The sequence below is a fragment of the Phoca vitulina genome, unplaced genomic scaffold, assembly GCF_004348235.1.
Source record: "Phoca vitulina isolate PV1807 unplaced genomic scaffold, GSC_HSeal_1.0 scaffold50, whole genome shotgun sequence".
NCBI lineage: Eukaryota > Metazoa > Chordata > Mammalia > Carnivora > Phocidae > Phoca > Phoca vitulina.
This window is the reverse complement of record NW_022589753.1, coordinates 11,386,873-11,407,592: the sequence shown is the minus strand read 5'-3', so window position 1 is coordinate 11,407,592 and position 20,720 is coordinate 11,386,873. Positions and strand designations below refer to the sequence as shown.

The 20,720-nt window shown below is 42.4% G+C and overlaps 1 protein-coding gene across 1 annotated transcript in view; it reads left to right on the top strand.

Moving 5' to 3' along the window:
• Window positions 1-12,375: 12,375 nt before the first annotated feature.
• RNF114 (ring finger protein 114) overlaps window positions 12,376-20,720 on the top strand; it is a 19,719-nt gene continuing 11,374 nt past the window's right edge. Inside the window, exons 1-4 of the mRNA XM_032387646.1 lie at window positions 12,376-12,545; window positions 16,633-16,783; window positions 18,732-18,838; window positions 19,202-19,316. Coding sequence (XP_032243537.1) covers window positions 12,406-12,545; window positions 16,633-16,783; window positions 18,732-18,838; window positions 19,202-19,316 — 513 coding nt within the window. The 5' untranslated portion in view covers window positions 12,376-12,405. The remainder of the gene's footprint in view (window positions 12,546-16,632; window positions 16,784-18,731; window positions 18,839-19,201; window positions 19,317-20,720) is intronic.

Below are 20,720 nucleotides of genomic sequence, written 5' to 3'. Positions count from 1 at the left end.
TGAGAATTAAGTGAGTTAATGCATGGAAAATGCTTATTACAATAATTGGCATATAGTAAAGATCTAAATCTGCTTTGTTTTTAAAACCTGGTTAAGTCAAAGGAGACGACCTCTCTCTGCCCTCAACTTCCCTAAATGGAAGCCAGCGTTGAGGAAGACCAAGCCAAAATATTCCCTCCTTGCTTTGTGACTTTTCACCAGACATCTGGAGTTACCTTCATGGTCTATACTGGCATCGGTCATGGAGGCTTGTCACTTCACTTCACGGATTTGTCTATACTCCCACCAAACCGTGAGCTCACCGAGGCTCAGCTTTTGTGGTTCACCACTCATTGAATTCTTACCAATTGTAAAGTGCCTAACACATACCCAAGACTTTCTCCAACATATTTTCGTTTGGATCATCAGTCTCTCTCTCTCTAACTTACCCTAGACATCTTTTGAAGACTCAGAGTGGGGCGCCTGGGTGGCTCAGTCAGTTAAGCACAGGACTCTTGATTTCACCTCAGGTCCTGATCTCAGAGTCGTGAGATGGAGCCCTGCAGGGAGCTCTGTGCTCAACCCGGAGTCTGTTTGGGATTCTCTCTCTCCCTCTCCCTCTGCCCAGCTCTTGGGCTCTCTCTCTCTCTCTAAATAAGATCTTTAATTTTAAAAAAAAGACTCAGAGCCCACTCCATGCCATGTTCTCTTCCTCCAACATGCTCTTCTACCCTTCTGGCCTCCGTGCCTCTATATGCTGTTCCCTCAGTGTAAATGATTTTCCCCCTCACCTCTTCCTTTCCATATATGTGTGTGTGTGTGTGTGTGTGTGCATATATGCACATTCATTCATTTTAAGCCTGACACCCCCCCAAGACCTGGAACTCCTTACTCATCTGTCTCATCTGTGTTTCCCCTGAGCTCTGCACATGTCTGATCAGGATGTGCCCAACAGATGTTCCTTGATTGCACGATTCTCTCTCTCAGCCTTAGTGTCCCCAGCTACAGCCTGCAGGTCTTGTCTCAGAGGAGTCAGTGACATAATACACAGGGAAGCATTTGGAGAACCAGTAACATGCTATTCAAACTGCAGTGATAACTATATATGTTGCTATTTGAGCATCACTCAAAGCATACACTTTGTGTACTTCATCCTTTATCAGCTCAGGTTTAAGCTCCTCTCTTAATCATCTGCAAATTGATGGTGTTTATAGGAATTTCAGCTACAAAAAACTGTCCCACAGAACTCTGCCTTGGCAACGACTCAAAACTGTCCTTTGGAAACTGTTATAAGACTGCATGAGACTGTTAAGAAGCCCCTTACAGCTCTGTGGTTCTGCAGCAGCCAAAAGGGAAATAGATTTTTAAGGAGGCTTTACTAGTAGGAAACGCTGGTCATTGAGATGCGGTGACGTTATATATCGGAGAGGGCCCAAAGTCTCTGTAGAGAGCCATGTTTCTCATCTTTTAGACAGAGTTGGAGGCCTGAGATTTTTCTGCTTCATGATGTGGAATTATAGAAGCATCCTTTTCAGATTTCATTACATAATGATTAGCAGATTATATAACAGTCATGTGACAATGATTAGGCACCTCTACTTCCTAGGAGCCAACAACACAAAAAATCTACCTCCTTCTTTCTTTTTTTTACTTTTTTATCACAAATGTAATGCATGAATTCCAATGATACAGATGTGTTTAGAACAAAAAATGAAAAAGAAAAGCAACCCTATGACCCAGCAATTTGATTTCTTGGAATCTACCAGATAAACAAGCATAACTACACAGAGAGACGTGTTGCATCCTTGTTTGTAATGCAAAAGCGAAAACCAAAAACCTTCTAAATGTCCAACAATAGGGAAATGAAGTATCCATACTCATGACTACTACATATCACTTAAAAAAGATGATGTAAAACTATTTAAGTCTGTGAGACATATTGTGGGATGAAAACAGAAAGACATCCCCTGAAATGGAAAATAAAACATCAACCAATACTATATATTTTCTAAAGGTATGTGTATATGTATAAAGTCAACAGGGGACAATAATGCAAATATATATCATTTGTTTTTTAAATCATCCCATCAATACATATGTGATTTTTATTAATATCTTTTCCCCCAACAATCAATAAGCTCTGGGAGGACATAACAGTATCCGTTTTGCTCACAATTATATCAGCACTATCTGCCATGTATACACGACCCCACATGAAATAGGAGTTTCAACAGTATTTGTTTCTGATGGAAATTGTCACTGAATGCCAGGTTTGATGTTAATATTTAATGGACATACTATGAGCAAGATGGATGCAGCCCCTGCCCTCAAGGAGTGTATAGTCTCCTTATCAGAAAGAGAATATTAATAAGAGTAGATGAACTCAAAACCTATAATTCAGGATAGAAGGTGGTAAATGTTAGGAGAAGGGTATAGAGCTTAGAGAATGGAGAAGTGACGGCCAATAGGGCAAACTGGGGACAGCCTCGAGGAGGTGACATTTGAGGTGGGCTTTGAGTGAATTGGCCATATAAGGATGTCCAGCTTTCCTTGCAGCTAGAGAGGAGAAAACAATCAAAAGCAAGGACCAGAAATTAAAACTCCACTGCCTACAAGCATATAAGGTGGGCATAACTAGGTACTAGAGTACTACCATCTCATAATATATCATACCAGATATTAGTAGTAATGTTATCTAGCATAGTACCTGGCTCACAGTAGGCATTCAATATATACTTTAGTGAGAACACCAATATTATTGAAACTTTACTATGCTCCAGCTGATTCTTGCCAAATTCCCTGCTGATCATGATCAGATATTCAGATTTCTAAAGAGGAAGGAAGTCCAGATTTTTAAGTGAAATTCCTCGATTGTAAACACCATGTATAAATATACTTCCTAGTTCTGTCTGCTGAGAGAGCCTACAAAAAATGACACCCCTCTAACAATAAGCACCTAGCACCCAGATCTTGCTTTCTAAATACCATCCTCCACTAAAAAAAAAACCAAGGCTTCTTGGAGAAATGACTGATTGTCGGGGTTGGGGCAGGGAAATTACAACATGAGCCTAGACCATCTTATTGAGCCAAAAAGTAAGGATATGCCAAAAGAATGTTGGGACATACCAAGAGGACACAAAAGCCAAATTGGAGGGGTTCCTATTGTCTAAATCTGGAACAATTTGAACATCAAAATAAGTAATAAGTAATGATAGTAATGAATTATAATACTTGAGGTGGGGAAGGAAGAAACCATAACAGGTTTCTAAACATAACATAACATAATATAACATAACAACAGGAAATACTGTGTTTGCCGGAGGAACGTGTCCAAGGGCTATATGTGGCCCCAGGTGCCAGGTCTGACCCCTGCACTAAAGATGGATGAGAAGCAACATGTAGTTCATCTGGTTAGAGAGATGACTGCACAAGGTGAGCTGAGAATGGGGTGATGGGAGATCTGCCCAGTCTCTGAGGACCTTGCAAGCCAGGCCAAGAATCTGGATTTGACTCTGTAAGCACCTAGGAACCAGTGAAGGTCTGGGAGCAGGATGAATGGTGATTAAAGCCCTTGCTCTCTAGGCCAGGTGTCTGGTGCTTGGTAGATAAGGATATGGTACACAAGAGATCAGCCTGTAAGACCCCAGGAAACACAGCACATTGGAACAGAAATGACTGCAGCCAGTACACCTGGGTTCAAGTCCCTGGTACTGCATTCCACGGCCCCATGAGTTGGACAAGCCACTCAATCTCTCTTAGCCCCTCTACAAGGCTGGACTCTGGAACCAGAAGTCCTAGATTTGACTTTGCTGCTTCCTGTGTATGACTTTGGACAAAACGACTTAACTTCTCTATGCCTCAGTTTCTTCATCTTTGAAATGAGAAACATAAGAACAGTACCTACTTCCAGACAGGTTATGAGACCGTCCATGTAAGCACTTGACATAGTGAGTACTCATTAAGCATTTTCTATGATCAAGTCTTTTTTATTAAGTGGGATAATGCATGGGAAGAACTTCACGCTGGGAAGTTCCAGTGCCTTGAAGGGAGTAAGCCTGCAAGTAATGTTATCCATGATTAAGGTCATTGCTGTGCAACATGAATTTGCTGGGGGCTAAGAATGCCAACTGCTTCTCAAAACTCAAAATCAAAAAAAAAAAAAAAAAAAACCGCTCAAAATTCATTCGGGTCTCCGCTGGCGGAGGCAGGACTGGGGGAATTTTGTAACCCCAAAGAAAGCATGTCTAGAAATGAAAGCTGGCATGTCCGGATTCTTCACAATCAGTAAGAAAAGCTTCTTCTCTCTTTTCCTTTAAATATAAACCCAACTTGCCAGTCTGCCATGGGAGCCACCCACAAATCCAAAGGTAACTCAACCGACTTAAGGCTATTTATTGGGAGATCCTTCTAGCCCAGCCCAGATCCAAGGAGACATAGCTCATGGGGTTGGATGTGGAAGACTCAGCCAGCACTTCATGTGGATGATTGTAAATTGCTCCTGAGAGCAATAACCCAGAGTTTATGAGCTCCTGGTATTTATTATTCCAGTTCCTTTAAGTATTGGGTCTCAAAGGACTGTTTGCTAGAATCAACCATCTTTGTCCTTCCCTTGAATAGGCCAGGGAAAACCACAAATAGGTTGTCTTTGTTCCATAGCTACAATATCCCAAGGCAGGGGGGCGCCTGGGTGGCTCAGTCATTAAGCGTCTGCCTTCGGCTCAGGTCATGATCCCAGGGTCCTGTGATCGAGTCCCGCATTGGGCTCCCTGCTCAGCAGGAAGCCTGCTTCTCCCTCTCTCACTCCCCTTACGTGTGTTCCTTCTCTCGCTGTGTCTTTCTCTGTCAAATAAATAAATAAAATCTTTAAAAAAAATATCCCAAGGCAGGAAGGCAAAGTAGACTGAAGCCAAAAGGCCTGAGTTGAGGTCCCAGCTCTGCCACTTCCAGCTGTGTGACTTTGGACAAGCTATCTAACCTCTCTGGGCCTCGGTTTCCTTATCAGTGAAATGGGACACACAAACAAAGATTCAAAAGTATGGCCTACTATACCTTCAAAATATTAAGGTCTTGAAAGATAAAGGGAGATTGAGGTGCCTGGCTGGCTCAGTCAGTAGAGCATGTGACCCTTGATCTCAGGGTCGTGAGTTCAACCCCCACGTTGGGTATAATGCTTACTTAAAAAAAAAAAAAGATAAAGTGAGACTGATGAACTATTCCAGATTAACAGAGTTTAAAGAACCTTGACAATCAAATGTAATGTGCTATCCCAGATGGGACCTTGAACTGGGGTGAGGGTACACTTAAAAACAACAACAGCACTACTTATTTTTATTTAAATAAAGATTATTGAGACAGTTGGTTAAATAAGAAGAAGGTCTACAGATTAGATAATAGTGTTATATCAATGTTATCTTCCTTTTGTTATTTGTACTGTGGTTTTGTAAGATAATGTTTTTATTCTTAGGAAATACACTCTGATAGAAGTATAGGGACATCATGTCTACAACTTATTTTCAAATGTTTCGAGAAAAAGAGCATATGTATGTACAATATATATAAAAACCAGCCATATGTGGGTACGTGTGCGTGTATATATAGAGAGAAATGGAACAATAAAGCAAATGTGATAAAATTGGGGAATCTGGTTGAAGGGGTCTCTGGGAGTTCTTTAAACTATTTTTGAAAGTTTTCTGTAAGTCTAAAATTATTTCAAAATAAGAACTTACAAAAAGAATGACCTAAATATAAAATAATACTTTTTCTGATTTCTTAATGATATGAAAACTTTATTGTGCTAACAAAGATATTATTATTATTATTATTTTAAAGATTTTATTTTTAAGTAATCTTCACACCCAGCACAGGGCTTGAACCGACAACCCCAAGATCAAGAGCGCATGCTCCACTGACTGAGCCAGCCAGGCACCCCACCAAAGATTTTTTTTTTTTAAGATTTTATTTATTTATTTGACAAAGAGAGAGAGAGAGTGACAGCAGGAACACAAGCAGGGGGAGTGGGAGAGGGAGAAGCAGGCTTCCCGCGGAGCAGGGAGCCCGATGCGGGGCTCGATCCCAGGACCCTGGGATCATGACCTGAGCTGAAGGCAGACGCCTAACGACTGAGCCACCCAGGCACCCCTCACCAAAGATATTATTAATAAAATATTTTTGTGAGCGGAATGTGATTGAAAATATTTCATTATTTTTTAAATCTTAGTTCACATTTTTGTGATATGGCCAATTGAGAGTATGTTCTTCAGTTTATTTTGATACTTGCTTTTTTAAACGTTTCTTTTTTAAATTTTAACTTGGAGAAAAGGCACAAGAATAATACAGTGAACTTTGGTATACACCCCTCACCCACATTCCTGGATGTTACTATTTTGCTATATTTGTTTCATCAATCTCTTTATATTGCCCTGTTGAACTATTTGAAAGTAAGTTACAGACAGGAAATAAGGTTATCTTTAATACCTCAGTGTATATTGCATAAAAAACGAAGGTATTTTCTTAAATAACTACTGAACAATTATCAAAACAGGAAGTTTAATACTGATAGGATACTATTATTTAATATACAACTCATATTCACATTTACCAATTTCCCAATAATATTAATTTTGTTACTTGTTTTTAATGGAACTCCTACCTGGGAAAGCTTCCTTAAAAAGATACGGAGAGGAGCGCCTGGGTGGCTCAGTTGGTTAAAGCGACTGCCTTCGGCTAGGGTCATGATCCCAGGGTCCTGGGACCGAGCCCCACCTTGGGCTCCCTGCTCAGCAGGAAGCCTGCTTCTCCCTCTCCCACTCCCCCTGCTTGTGTTCCCTCTCACGCTGTCTCTCTCTCTCTCTCTGTCAATTAAATAAATAAATAAAATCTTTAAAAAAAAAAATAGAGATCCAGATGAGAGCAAGAGTCTCTGCCTGGGATTACCAAATCAGGATGTACTTTTTCTTTTTTTTAATCTCATCTACCAGTCAGAGAGGTTTGTCATCATGTTGTGGATGCTTGGGGAGTTTGTTGTCGTTGTTTGATGTTTTGCTGTGTTATTTTAAATGTAATTATGCTGGAGCCACAAATAGGCAAGTGTAAATATCTGAAAAGACATGGTTTTTTTTCCTTACTTAGAAGAATATAATTTTAAAATTTTAATAATAGTAGATAACTTTTATTAAATGTTTAATATTTGCTAGCCTTTGTGGTAAATTCTTTATATGCATTAAGTTTTTTGTCTTTTAATTTTTATTTTGATTTATCATTTGCATACAGTGAAATGCACAGATCTTACAAGTTACAATTCAATGAGTTTTGACAAATGCACACACCATCTTTTTTAAAATACAGAACGTTTGGGGTGGCTGGGTGGCTCAGTTGGTGAAGCATCAGCCTCTTGATCTCAGCTCAGGTCTTGATCTCAAGGTCTTGATCTCAGGGTCATGAGTTCAAGCCCCTCCATGCCCAGCGTGGACCCTACTTAAAATAAATAAATAAATAAGGGGGCGCCTGGGTGGCTCCCTTCGGATCAGGTCATGATCCCAGAGTCCTGGGATCAAGCCCTGCATCCGGCTCCCTGCTAGGCGGGAAGCCTGCTTCTCCCTCTCCCTCTCCCCCTGCTTGTTTTCCTTCTCTTGCTGTCTCTCTGTCAAATAAATAAAAATTTTAAAATCTTAAAAAATAAATAAATAAGTTAATTAATTAAATATAGAATATTTCCAAAGCACCAGAAATTTCCCTCAATGTCCTTTCCAGTTAAGTCCACACCCAGAGACAATCACTGTTCTTTCTTTCACCATGATTAGTTTTGTCTGGAACTTCATGTAAGTATAATCATATATAAATTTGGGGGTCAGCCACTTTCACTCAGCATATTGTTTTTGGGATTCATCCATATTATAAGTATAACGTACTAATATATTAATAGTTTGTTCCTTTTTTTTTTAAAGATTTTATTTATTTATTTGACAGAGACACAGCGAGAGAGGGAACACAAGCAGGGGGAGTGGGAGAGGGAGAAGCAGGCTTCCCGCTGAGCAGGGAGCCTGCGCGGGGCTCAATCCCAGGACCCTGGGATCATGACCTGAGCCGAAGGCAGCCGCTTAATGACTGAGCCACCCAGGCGCCCCTAGTTTGTTCCCTTTTATTGCTGAGTAGCATTCTTTTGTATGAAGATGCCACAATTTACCCATTCACATGTTGATTTAGTTTTGGAGTGTTTCCAGGTTAGGTCTATTTGAACATTCTTGTACAAGCTACAATGAGCATTCTTGTACAAATCTTTCTAGGGACATATGTTTACCTATCTTTTGGGTAAAATTTGTGAATTTTACCTAAATTTTTTCTTTAGTGAAATTTGGGGTCACAGAGTGGACTTTTCAATGGATGGTGTTGGAACAACTGGATAGCCATCGGGGAAAGCTAATGTTGGATCCACCCCTCACTGCACATGAAAATTAATTCAAGATAGATCATAGCTCTAAACATAAGAGCTAAAACTACAAAACTTCTAAATGAGCATGTTGGAGAATATCTTTGCAACCTTGGGTAGATAAAGATTTTTTTAGGACACAAAGCCCTAACAATAAAAGGGGGGAAAAAGGGGGCGCCTGGGTGGCTCAGATGGTTGGGCGTCTGCCTTCGGCTCAGGTCATGATTCCGGGGTCCTGGGATCGAGCCCCACGTCGGGCTCCTGGCTTAGTGGGGAGCCTGCTTCTCCCTCTCCCTCTGCCTCCCCACCTGCTCATGCTCGCTCTCTCTCTGTATCTCTGTGTCTCAAATGAATAAATAAAATCTTTAAAAAAAAAAAAAAAGGGAGGGGGAAGATAGGTTAGACCTTATCAAAATTAGAATTTTCTACTCATCAAAAGATGATTGAATTTGCTTTGAAATAATGCATAACATCATGAGTTGATAACTAATAAAGCTGGGCAATAGTTACATATAGATACATCATTCTATTTGCTCTACTTTTATATAAGTTTAAAATTTTCCATAATAAATTTTTTTTAAAGATTTTATTTATTTGACAGAGAGAGATCACAAGTAGGCAGACAGGTAGGCAGAGGGAGAGGGAGAAGCAGGCTCCTGCTGAGCTGGGAGCCCGATGCGATGTGGGGCTCCATCCCAGGATGCTGGGATCATGACCTGAGCCAAAGGCAGACGTTTAACCAACTGAGCCACCCAGGCGCCCCCATAATACAAATTTTTACAATGTGGCATTAAAAAAAAGAAAGACACAGCTAAGAAGATAAATAGGCAAGCCATAGAGTGGGAAAAAATATTTGCAATACATATATCTGACAAAGGATTTGTATCTGGAATTTATAAGGTGTCCAAAAATTTGGTGCAATTCTAAGGGGTAGGTCTGAAATAGCTTTAAAGTATTTAAAGTTCAAAATTGCTTGTGTGCTACACGTGTGAGTAGGTCTATAGCATCAGAACTTTCTGTGGTGGTGGAGATGTTCTGTATCTGCTGTGTCCGGTACATACCCATGTGGCTATTGAGCTCTGGAAATATGGCTAGTGAGACAGAGGAACTGACTCTTTAGTTTTGTCTTTAAATTTATTTACATTTAAATGACCACAAATTGGATGGCCCAGGCCCAAGGAATAAAGTCTTGAAAAGAGAAGACATAAATCAAAGAGTATATGCTCCCGTAATTTAGATAATTATAGGCAAATTGCCCACTAAGGAGATTGTATTGTCTGTTGCTGCATGATAAATGACAACAAACTTAGTGGCCTAAACAACACATGTGGATTATCTCGGTTTCTGTGGGTGAGGAGTGTGGGCACGGCGTGACTGGATCACCTCATACAAGGGCAGGCAGATCTCCCTGCAATTTTCCTTAGGACCGTTATATAGTTGAATAACTTTTAAAACTATCTGCCACCGCCCACCTACCCCACTGCCTATTAGAGGCCCCAGATTTCTCCTCTGAACCTTGCCGAGGGCCAGGCACACAGGAGGCCCTCAGGGACTCTGTTGCCTGGATGAATGAGTCTACATTGGTGGTAAAAATCAAGTCTGCAAAGCCTTTGAGCAGGACCGATTCCCCACTCCAGGCTCAGAGCAGATCTTAGATGATGTGGGCAGCCTGAGAGAGGCTGACCAAAGCTAAAGGAGAGGAAGAGACTGTTGTGGGAAATAGTTTCCTTAAGAACATTGAGAAAGGATAGTTTCATTTAACACATATTATTAGGTTGATTGTGGCTGAGTATTGAGTGTGGAGGTGAGGCCTGGCAATGTATTTGCAAGCTGTGAAGGGATAATGGGGACATTCTCATTGGGAATGCCTAGAAAAAAACAGGAAGGGATGGAATATATCCAGGCTAGTCCAGCAGTGATGGAGGGGGGAGGGAGGAGGATAGCGTAGGCTAGTGGTTCTCAAAGTATGGCCCCTGGTGCAGCAGCATCAGCCTCACCTAGAAAACTGTTAGAAATGCAAATCCTTGGCCCTACCCCCGCTGACCTGCTGCATCAGAAACTCTGGGGGTTGGCTCCTATAATTGGTTTAAGAAACCTTCCAGGTGACTGAGACACAGGTATTCTTAAGTGCACAGGTGCCAAAGCCAGACTGCATGTGTTCAAATCCTATCATTTTCCATTACCATTAAAAGTTAATTTAATCTTGGGATGCCTGGGTGGCTCAGTTGGTTAAGCCTCTGCCTTTGGCTCAGGTCATGATCTCAGGGTCCTGGGATCAAGTCCCGCATGGGGCTCCCTGCTCAGGAGGGAGCCTGCTTCTCCCTCTGCCTGCCGCTCCCCTCTGCTTGTGCTCTCTCTCTCTCTCTGATAAATAAATAAATAAAATCTTTAAAAAAAAAAGTTAATTTAATCTTTGTGCTTCAATTTGCATAGCTGTAAAATGGGGATAATAGAGCCGAAGTCATAGATTGCAATGAGGATTTATTCATGTAAAATGCTTAGACCAATAAGCACAAAAAAGTTCACTATTAATATTTCAATCCTGTCCTCTTGACTCTGTAACTAAGTGTATAAGCTTGTGTAAGTTCATTTCAAGAGACCAAACTGGAGGCAGTCTATCTGAAGCCCAGGTCTGGGGCTCCCCTGCTCCCACCCCAGGGTCTGGCAGCCTCTACAAGGCTAACACAAAGTCTTATAAATACCTATGGGACACCTCTGCCCCTGCCAAGGCAACCCCATCCCTGGAGGGGAGACAGGGCATATTTGGCTGGGAAGAGATCAGATGCATGAGTGCTTACCATAGGAATAGGAAAAAAACGATAAAGTGTACACCCCTTGAGCTGCTGAATATACATGCCAAGTTATTTATTGGTGAAAAGATGCCCACATGGATAGCTAAACACAATCCTCCTGCATTCAATTAACCTGGTTAACAGGATTTATTTGTCCTGTGTAGACTCCATACTGTGAGGCCTCTGTGGCCTTTCAGGATGGAAGCTTAATCATTGATTTTCCTGGTCAAGAACACCTGGTTAGAATTGTTAGCAGAGCCTGCCTTTTAACAAAATGTATCTTTTGTTAAATGGGCTGTCCACAAGAGCCAAATTTGGTGCAGTAGAAAGTGGAGAAAGTTGGCATTCCAAACATTTGGGCTCCAGGTCAGGGGGCCTTCTTGTGAGACTGAAGTTTAGACTACCTCGGGAAGCCTCAGCTTCCCCATCTCTACAGTGCGGTCGTTGGGACCCATGGCCAGGAGGCAAGTGAACACGGCACTGAAGCATGGTGACTCACAGAGGGACACCAGCCTCCCACTTCTGCTTTCACTAGGCTGGCTCCTTTGTGACCAATAGCTGGTCTTCAACACCTCTAGTAATGGCTAATCTCCCTTTTCAGTGTCAAGAGTATCCGGCATGAATTAATAACGCTGTCTTGTTTCCACTGTATTTTTACAGTGCTCTTAGAAATAAGTGATTTTTTTTTTCCTAATAAGTGATTATTTTCTGTTCGTAGCTCAGGGAGTGATAGATCTCCCTTTAAAATTTGTTTGCCTAAGACGAAATTTTTTTTAATGAAATTTGTTTGCGTAAGTTTAAACAAAAGGCAACTCTATTTGGGATGAAATATTACGTAATAGTAATGATTTAAATTGAGGAAACAGTGGCTGAAACACAAAGCCTGTTCCAGTTCTGTAGGTGTCTGGATCTGACTTCCACATTTTCCAGATTTCCCTCGGCCTCACCCTCCCTCCCATCCGTTGCGGGCGGGGGGGGGGAGAAGACAGGGGGACAGGAGGCGTGGCCCACCCACAAGCCCCACACCGTCCACGTGCCCTTTCCACAAGCCACGCCCTGAGTGCCCCTCACGGCCGAGGGTCGCGTCCTTGCCCCGCCCCGGCTGGCCTCAAGCCCCGCCCCGAGCGCGCGCGCTAGCCCGCTACCTCGGCCCCGCCCCCCGGGCTCCTCCTTCTCGGCCGCCGTTGCGCTGCTCTGCGCGGCAGCAAGATGGCGGCGCAACAGCAGGACCGTGAGGGTGGTTCGCAGCTGGCTAGGCCCGCCGCGGAGGCCGACCCGTTGGGCCGCTTCACGTGTCCCGTGTGTTTAGAGGTGTACGAGAAGCCGGTTCAAGTGCCCTGCGGTCACGTGTAAGTGGCGAGCCGGGGTCTGGTCGGGGGGGAAACCTGACTGGGAGGGGTGCGGCCCGGGCGGGGAGGGTCTGGGGCGGAAGCGCGAGGACCGGGCTAAAGGGCCCTCTTCCCGGGGCCCTCCGGGGCTCCTGAAGGCCGGTGGAAGTCGGCGGGGCGCTCTTCTCCGCCCTACTCACTTCCAAGTATCCCGCCGTCTGTTGAGCGCCTACTGTATTCCAGGCGGCCTGTCAGGTTCCTCACCCGGGAGAGTGGAGTCGTACCCTGCTGCGGATTAGGAAGGGTCTCAAGTCGGCACTTGGTGGGGCGCCTGGCTGGTTCATTCGGTAGAGCATGTGACTCTTGATCCTGGGGTCGTCAGTTTGAGCCCGACGTTGGGCGTAGAGTTTACTTAAAAAAAATAAAATCGGCCCTTGGACCCTGGATAGCCACGGTTTTCCTTGAATAGTCTGCATTGCTCCTGAAGTATGGTACGTATGGCGTCATGTACCCAGCTCTACCAAGTAATTCGAATGTGCACTGAAGTTGGAAAAACGCTGAACTAACTAAAAGAACAAAAGGGAAGTCTTGATAATAAGATCTCACCAGTCTGCCATTAACTGTGAAAGGGGTTGGGAGTTGCAGATAGCGCTTGTTAGCGTTCCTACTTGTGTACGTGGTTTGCTGCATTTTCTTTGAAATGAAGCCTCCAGGGCCTGCATGTTGCTAATACACTGGTTATGACGACTAAAGGAGATGGGGGTGAAAATGACCAGTACAGACCCTGGGCTGGGGTAGGTGCAATGTAAGTGGAGGTTGGCGGGATTTGAATCTAAGCCTTGTTTCATTAGACACACAAACACCTAAGTTGAAAGAACTGTAGAAAATGTGGCTACTTCTTGCTGCTGGGGGTTAGCTTTTCCTCAGTGGTCTCCCTCAGTGCTTCTCTTGGGCATCATCTTGGCATTGGTTTTAGGACACCTTTATGGAGAGTAGACACGACAGGCCCGTGCTGGGCCTCACAGGTATTCTTATTCCTATAGCAGTACTGCAGGGGAAGAGGGTTGACAGCTATTTTGCAGGGGAGGAGACTGAGGCTCACATAGGGCAGACTCACCATTGTCTCACTCTTCCCAGATGAACTGCAGGTGTCTCCTTGCCAGCCCAGAGAATAATGTGGCACCTGGCAAGGGCTCCCCAGCCACACTGACTGCTCTTTGCTTCTTCAGGTACTCTTAAGTTCTTTCTAGCTTTGGGCTGTTCCCGCTTGCAGTTCACTTAGCCTGGAACTCTTCCTGCCCCATCTGCACCTCCCCTGATAGCTACCCCAAATTAACTTACCGCCCTTATCACCATCCCTACTTAAATTACTTCCCTGCTTCACTCCTGGCGCTTCCTTCTTCCTTTCAGAGAGCCAGACTTAGGGATCATGAGGGCAGTGACCACATCTGTGTTGCCCCTCTCTGTATCCCCAGTGCCCAGCACAGTGTCTGAGCATCCATCTTGCAGTCTTATATTCAACCCACTAAAATATTTGTAGCCACCATGTGCCAGATTCTTGGGGCACAGTAAGAAACAAGGTGATTCTGCCCTCAAAGTTTACAATCCAATGAATTGATGATAAATTAGGCTAACAAGTGTTCAAACTATTGTGAAAATTCAGTGTGCAGTGGGAGGGTATTATAGGGATCAAACTGGTGTGTTTGGGAGCGATCAGGTAATGGATGGATGACCTAAGAAATTGGTGGTGGAGGCTAGATAGTGTTCTCATTGAGTTGTCTTTTCCTTGGATCAGCCCTCCTTACTACTTTACCTGATTTTGGGTTAATTCATTGGATTTCACTCACAGTTAATATTTATAAAGAGGCTTGACCCAGTCACAATTTACCAACTGAAGAGCAGCAAAAGTTGAGGTTTCCTTGAGCCAGGTGAACCTTTCCTAGGTCAGAGGTCAAGTACTGGGTTTCAAACCTTGGCTCTTTTCTGTACTCACCATACTAGTTACACGTGTTCATCAGTTCAATGCTGATTGAAGACAGATGGATGCACCTCTGTGAGGGCAGCACAAGTCCCCCTTAGCTGCAGCCAAGTGCTTTTTTGCTCAACCTAGTTAGTGGCAGATTTTTGCTTTTATGCTTGGAAACCAGCATCATTGTAGCTTTGGCTGGGTGGGGCATTGAGTTTTTATAAAATTTTATTTTAAGCCCTGACTGACTGTGTCCCTCCAATTTAGCGGAATATAGCTAGAGAAAGGCAGGTGGCTGGGAGCCCAAGAGAAGGGACTTTTTACATAGCAGTGTAACAAAAAGGATGGAGCACTTAGAAGGCTGAACTAGATCAAGGCCTGTGAAATAGGAAAGGGAAACTGAAAGCAAGCCCAAGATACAGGGAGTGTTTAAAAGCAGGCTTGCATGTTGGGCATGACTTGGGCACAAGGTGGCTAGTGAACATTTGGTCAGTGAGCTGTATCCTGGTGTGTGCTTGAAGGCTTGAAGCTGCTTTTATCTACCAGCGGGGCTTGGTTTCTCTGGGACCTTCTGCTCTCTTTGGTTCCTCTTGTGATCCACCTTTGAGAAGAGTTAAAACAAATGATGCCCACAGGCCCTCTACCTCTCCAACCTAATCACTTACCCTCTCCCAGTGGTCTACCCATCATGGTCCCAAAGGCCTCCCTTTCTGCTTTTGGGAAATCGCTTTGCACTTGGTATATCATCTCTTTGTGTCCAGGTCTGTGTGGCTGTCTCCTTACAGTTTTAGGTCTTAGCTCAAATATTGCCTCCTTAAAGAAGCTCAGTATGATCCACCTCAGCTGATCTCTGCCTGTTTTATTTCCTTCCTATACTTAATCACTATCAGAAATTAACATTTGTGTTTTTCTTTACTTTGAAATAAAAGCATCATGAAGATAGGGATTTTGTTTGCTTTCCACTATGCTCTCAGTGGTGAATCACTAGGCCCCCTCACTTTCTCTCAGCCTGGTCTATTTTGTGTGGCAGTTAACATCTAGCTTTATGACAAAGAGGAATAAAATCCTTAGAGATGGTAAAAATTTGTCACAGGTTAGCTTTGATTATATATCCTGAGTTCTTCCTTGCAGGTTTTGTTATCTTGCCTTAAACCTGTCAGGTTGGGTATATAGCCAGGCTGTTTTCATGCCTTATTGTTCTTTCTCACTATGTACCATATCTCAGCATCACTCCCTACATAGGTTTCAGGATAGAAACTTGGCCTTCTTTGACTTTCCTTTTCCAAATTCATAAGTTCCCAAGTACTACTGACTCCACTCTGAATCATTTCCTGAGTTAATTCTCTGTGGCCTCAGGCCCTCAGAATTCCTTGCCTTAGCCATCTGTTTGGTTTCTACTTCAAGGCTCCTGTCTTCCCTCACATTAAAAAAAAAAAAAAATTGAAAACCAACAACTCTGTTCATGATAACCTCAGCTATTTTTCTAAAACTCAGATTTGGCCTTGTTGATATCTTTAAACATCTGGGTTCCTACCATTCATGAGGAAAGGTGTTAGACTTTTATTTCCTTAGGTGCCTCATGAATTTTTAAGTCTAAGTGCCTGGAATATTCTTACATTCCTCTGCCAGCTGAGCTCTTTCTTTTAAGGCTCTTTCGTGAATGCTGCCTCTGAAGTCTTACCAGACTGGGTCACAGCTGGGTGGTCTTATGTATGTCTTCTCATAGAGCTTTATATTCACCTCTAAGGATAGCACCTCCTGTTTGTGGTCTGCTGAGGGTCTGCTACACGTATTCCATCCCAGTAATCTCAGAGGTGGCTACTACCATCTCCATTACACAGAGGAGAAACTGAGGTTCAGGAAACCCCACCAGGATTCCTCAGTGGCAGGTGCTAAGGTTTGCAGATTATGCCACAACACCTTTCACCGTGTGTCATGACAGTTTGTGTTTGTTTCTGTTGGTGGACCAGCATGTTCTTGGCAGGACACTCCCTGGCCTGGGAGGACTCAGTATTTGAATCACGAATAGGGAGCAATATGTTTATAATCCATTATTCATTGATGTCTTTTTAAAAGTTTATCCATTTTTGTTGTCTTGTCTCCACGATGCATGACGCAGGTTCTCTGTATGTCTTGTTCTAGCTTTTGCTCTGCATGCCTGCAGGAATGTCTGAAGCCGAAGAAGCCTGTCTGTGGGGTGTGTCGCAGCGCTCTGGCACCTGGCGTCCGAGCCGCGGAGCTCGAGCGGCAGATTGAGAGCACAGAGACTTCTTGCCATGGCTGCCGTAAAAATGTATGTGGAAGTAAAATGGAAGAGTCAATGTCTTTCTCTGATGAGAGGGGGTAAAACGCAGAGCTGTTGCCACGTTGTTTCTCAAGTTAGAGCATGACTAGGTGACTAACAGCACGTGTGCATGCTAGTTATCTGTGGCAATGGCTGTGCCGTTTCATTTTAGTGACTGTATTGGTTTTGCCTTTTTTTAAGAGTTGGTTTAGTGTGTTATATATTGTAGCTTTGAAAACCATAGAAGTCAGTTACCCCGGTTTTTTCCCTATAAAAGAGCCACTTTTCCAAAGCACTATGCATAATTTCCATTAGAATATAATGATAGGATGCTATTTCTTAATTTTTTTAATATAAAATGAGATCAGCATCTCAAAAAAGTTACCTGCTGCCATGAGTTTGAGGGGAAATGTTATATAATCTATATCATAATGGATATAAAAAGTATTTGAGCTTTTTAGTACTTGATCGGGAGGAATCATGACATAAAGGTCATTATGAAATTATGTGATTATAAGAGCAATACCTAACATTTGAAATGCCTCCATGCTCTTTTGTATAATATGTTAGAATCAAGTGTATTCATTTCACCATCTATTATAATTATAAAGGAGAAATACTGTTGTCTTATTTTCCAAGAGATAGACACAACCTTACAGGTTTTGAAATCATGACTTTGTTAATTTTGGACTGTACAAACATACAAAATAATGTAGGCTTGTTCCCCACTCCAGAGATTACCTCTTTAAAAGTGATATAATTTAGAAGGCTGCAAAACACTTTCTGCCCTTTGACAAACACAGATGTAAGGTTTTTATAAACACAGATGTAGGAATTCTATAAAATAGGAGCATACTATAATTCTAGAGCTTTTTCTCATTTTGAAAAAATTTTTCCACTTAATGACTTACTACACAGCCTAACATGTCAGTTTCATTACTTTAACACATTAGTATCAATGGCCATAGAATGGATATACCTTATCTCCTTCCTTTCAGAGTGATTTAGCACTAGGGGTACAAAGTGGTTATCATTCTGAATAGGGCTATTTCCCATCCCTTTTAATTGGGAGCTCTTTGGCGGCTTGAAGTCAAGTTCTTTAGCTGGAGGTAAGACAGAAAGGAGCATTATGGTAAGCTGGAGCTCAAATAACGAAGCTTTCTTTTTTTTATTGTGGTTTCCTTTAATTTCAAAACTCAGGATATTGAAATGAAATTACCCGTTACTTTATCTTTATGCATGCATGATGGGTTTATGTTTTTTTTTTCCTGTATACTTCTGATTTTTCTTCATTTTTAAAGATTAGTGATTGTATTGTATTATATTTCCGGGTGTCCTATACCTCCAAAAATGTTTATCTTCCTTTTACCTCTCCTCTTCATTCTTTAAACTTTTCCTTTCCTTTTAGAACACCTGCGATGAAGCACTCTCCTCTAGGTTTTCTTTCTCTTTCCATCTTGCAAAGACTAGATTTTATAGGAGAAATAGAACTCAGATTTCTGGTTTTTTAAAGATCATTTATCACAATCTGGCATCCTGTACTTTAACTAGAATTACTGGTCTTTATCTCTTTTACTTAAATGATTACTTTTTACTGCTGCACATAATGAAATGTGGTTCTTGGCTTGCTGTGAGGAGACTAGTTTAAATGCCATGTAGAAAACTTTTAAACCTTTCCTGGTTTGAAGTATGTGAACAGAGAGCATAACTTGAATAAAAGCAAACCTCTAGAAGAGTTACTTGGAGTGGAAGCAGACGTCCTGGGTTGGTCAGGTCAGACATCAGCCTTGGTATTAACAAAAACCCTGCAACAAACATGCTTTCAGCCCCGTCAGCATAGCCAGGAGTCTGGTGAGATTGTTTGCCAGGGTGATACAGATCTGGTTTTCATCTTGACCTTGCTTTGGGACTATGTTGGCCCTGACTAACTTATGGGCTCCGATTCTTCCTGTCCAAGTTCTTCCTATCCAAGATCCGGGCACACGTGGCTACCTGTTCCAAGTACCAGAATTACATCATGGAAGGTGTGAAGGCCACCACCAAGGATGCCTCCCTTCAGCCAAGGTAAATGACTCAAAACACTCCCTCGGGCAGAGGTTATCCTTTGCTATGAAGACAGTGGACACTTTGCATGTTCAAGGGTTTAGTTGTAGGAGTTTGGGAAAGTGGAGGTATAATTGTTAATCTGGCTACACCTGATGTCAGTTTTTGTTTTTGGGGTAGAGTGTGGAGGACTGTGTTGCTCACTTCAAGTAATAGCTCTGCTGTTAAGTTATTTTCAACAGTTGACCTCATTCTGAAGTGATTGTCAGAATCCCTGTATTAACACATTGAACTTTGCTCCTTTTTTGGAGGATACAGTGGTTGAAGTGTGGAAAAGTATTCACGGAGAGGTTTCTTCTTTTTTTCCTGCCTTTCATCTTCCAGGAATGTCCCAAACCGTTACACCTTTCCTTGCCCTTACTGTCCCGAGAAGAACTTTGATCAAGAAGGACTAGTGGAACACTGCAAGTTATTCCATAGCACGGATACCAAATCTGTGGTAAGAGGAACTAGGTTTTGTTGTTTTCCTTTTTATGAAAAGAAGTCAAACTTACAAAAAAATTAACAGGATTAGTACAGTGAGCTCCTTGTGTACCCTTTACCTAGATTCACAGTCTTATAACATTTTACTATATTTGCTTAACGATACTCTATATGTACATATTTTTTGCTAATCAGTAATAAGTTCCAGATGATAGGACTTTTTGTTTCTACTCACTTCAGCATGTATCTCCTTAGAAGAATATTTTCTTACAAAATCACATTTTTTGTGTTTGTCACACTCAGGAAATGTAACACTGACACAATTTAATATCTAATAGAGAATTCATGTTTAAATTTTAACAATTGTAGGGGCGCCTGCCTGGCTCAGTTGGTAGAGCATGTGACTCCTGATCTCAGGGTTGTGAGTTCAAGCCCCAAGTTGGCCATAGAGATTACTTAAAAAAAAAAAAGTGGAATACCTTGGAATTTTATTTATTTATTTTTATTTTTTTATTTTTTAAAGATTTTATTTATTTATTTGAGACAGAGAGAATGGGAGAGAGAGAGCACATGAGAGGGGGGAGGGTCAGAGGGAGAAGCAGGCTCCTTGCTGAGCAGGGAGCCCGATGCGGGACTCGATTCAGGGACTCCAGGATCATGACCTGAGCCGAAGGCAGTCGCTTAACCAACTGAGCCACCCAGGCGCCCACCTTGGAATTTTAATAATTGTAATATCCTTCATAGCAATATCCTTCTGCCCCCAAATCCTGGATCTTTGTGTTACATGTAGTTGTCATGGCTGTAGTGCGCGGCTTTGCTTTGCTTTACATTACCTTGACATTTTTATTTTTATTTTTATTTTTTTGTAAAGATTTTATTTATTTATTTGACAGAGAGAGGCACAGCGAGAGAGGGAACACAAACAGGGGGAGTGGGAGAGGGAGAAGCAGGCTTCCCGCCGAGCAGGGAGCCCGATGTGGGGCTCAATCCCAGCACCCTGGGATCGTGACCTGAGCCGAAGGCAGACGCCCAACGACTGAGCCACCCAGGCGCCCCTACCTTGACATTTTTAAAGAGGACAGGCCAGTTGTTTTGTAAGATGTCCTTCAATTTGCATTTGTCTGATTCTTCATCATTCCATAAGCAGTGTGTCCTCTCGGTGCCACATCTGGGGTCATGTGATGTCTGTTGGTGCCATTGTTGGTAATGTTAACTTGGATCCCTTGATGTCCACGAGGTTTGTCCACTGTAGAGCTACCATTTTCCTTTTGAGAGTAGTTTATAGTTGTGGAGAAGGAGAATGTATATGAAATTATTAGGAAAGTGCTTATCAGTCTTGACATTTAAGTATCACAGAGTGGCACGTAGTTTTGTTTAATGTTTGGATATGGTCCATGTCAGCAGTATCACCCTTTCCTTT